The following is a 1,542-nucleotide window of genomic DNA, read 5'->3' on the forward strand; positions in this document are numbered from 1 at the left end:
GAGTTGCGATTCATTCAGCTTTCTGGCGTTGCCGTGGTAACGCTCGTCGTACGCCCGGCAGCGAGATGGAGCTGTTGCCCGAACATTTTTTAAATTTTGGCGTTGAAATACATATGCTAATGTATGTGGAAGAGGTGCATTTAACATCTTATCCTTTATTGATGGACTAGAAGATACTATTTATTATATGAAAGATATTCGAAAGCATGAGATGAATTACTTCATATAAGGTATGATAATTTATTATGTCGGACACAGATTTAATTCTATGTAGCCTATAAAATAGGGTATTAATAATCTCGAATAAACCGCGTGATTCTTTAAATGCGGAATATGACTATCATTCCAAGGTGCGTCTTAACAAGGCTTGGCGAAAATCAGAAATCGAAATTCCCGCCGTCAACTCTCGCGAAAAGCGAGACTCGGCGAGACTTGGAGCGGCGGCGGGTGAGTGCCGAGTTCAAACTCTCTTCTCGTATTTTGGGAGAAAATCTCACTATTTTGCCACTAAACTAACTTACGTCCGTCCGTAAAGGAAACCATAGTACCAGTAGATGTAACCCGAACCAAAGACTATGGCAGTAGAGACGTGAAAGGGGTTCATGAGGCTTTTGCTTTATTGTTGTCAAATTTGTTTTGGTCGACGAGGCTTCGCGCGCCAACTTCGCCGCGATTTGCTTTCTCGTCGAGGGATCCTTGCATCTGCGGATCTTACCTCACTACCTGGAATTATGCCGTAGTTCAAGGCGAGCATTTGATTCGCCGAGCGCGCCTTGTGGGTGAATACAGTGGCCTCCAGCGCGACGTCCTTCCGATTCTCTGCTTGACGTAAGGAGCAGTGTGTCCTTGGGAAAGACAGTGGAAACGGCATTCAGATTCTGAAGTTCAGTCTCTGCCTTCATTCTCTTTCATTTCACTTCTCAGAGGAACATGATTTTGCTTTTATTTTCTTCTGTTGGATATGCAATATTAAGCCAGTATTTAAAAAGTAATATCACTTTTATTTATGAGAGTAAATGATCCTTAGAGTGAAGAGGAAGTAGTGGCAAGGGCCTGCTTCCCGTCCCTGCAGACCACAGCCCAGGCAGCCCAGCAGGCAAAGATGTCGGCCAGCAAGAGGCGCTCTTCCGTAGGCTTTGCCCTTTCCCCCACCAAGCGGAGGAGCAACTTCGGCGGGGCCAGCTCTGACACGCCTCACTCGCGCCGACATTCCGTCATGGACTCTGTTGGCTCGGACAACGTTTTTATGGATGTGCCTGCGGTAAGGCTGGTTTTCATTTGTTGTGTATGTGTGTGGCAGTATTTGCAGAATGAAGAACTATATTAATGTTTACAGTATCACAAATCTCATGAAATTTACAGGTAAATTTGGGAGGAATGCCTCCAGTATAGTGAAAAGGGTAATTTAATTTTGTTTGATAGCCATCCAATCTTGCAATTATTATTCCTTGTTTCAATCAGGGGCATATTTTTAAATAGGGCACAAATTTATTTTTTTCCCAGAAAAATTATAAAAAATTGAAAAATTTTTAATTTTAAACT

General features: G+C 43.1%; 1 protein-coding gene across 1 annotated transcript in view; it reads left to right on the forward strand.

The window, feature by feature from the left end:
- Positions 1-453: 453 nt before the first annotated feature.
- Positions 454-1,542, forward strand: part of LOC119586021 (condensin complex subunit 2-like) — a gene marked incomplete at its 3' end in the record, with an annotated part of 15,174 nt that continues 14,085 nt past the window's right edge. Inside the window, 2 exon segments of the mRNA XM_037934729.1 lie at positions 454-828; positions 1,028-1,261. Of these exon segments, the coding sequence (XP_037790657.1) occupies positions 1,103-1,261 (159 nt within the window).

The sequence above is a fragment of the Penaeus monodon genome, chromosome 20 (genome assembly GCF_015228065.2).
Source record: "Penaeus monodon isolate SGIC_2016 chromosome 20, NSTDA_Pmon_1, whole genome shotgun sequence".
Classification (NCBI taxonomy): domain Eukaryota; kingdom Metazoa; phylum Arthropoda; class Malacostraca; order Decapoda; family Penaeidae; genus Penaeus; species Penaeus monodon.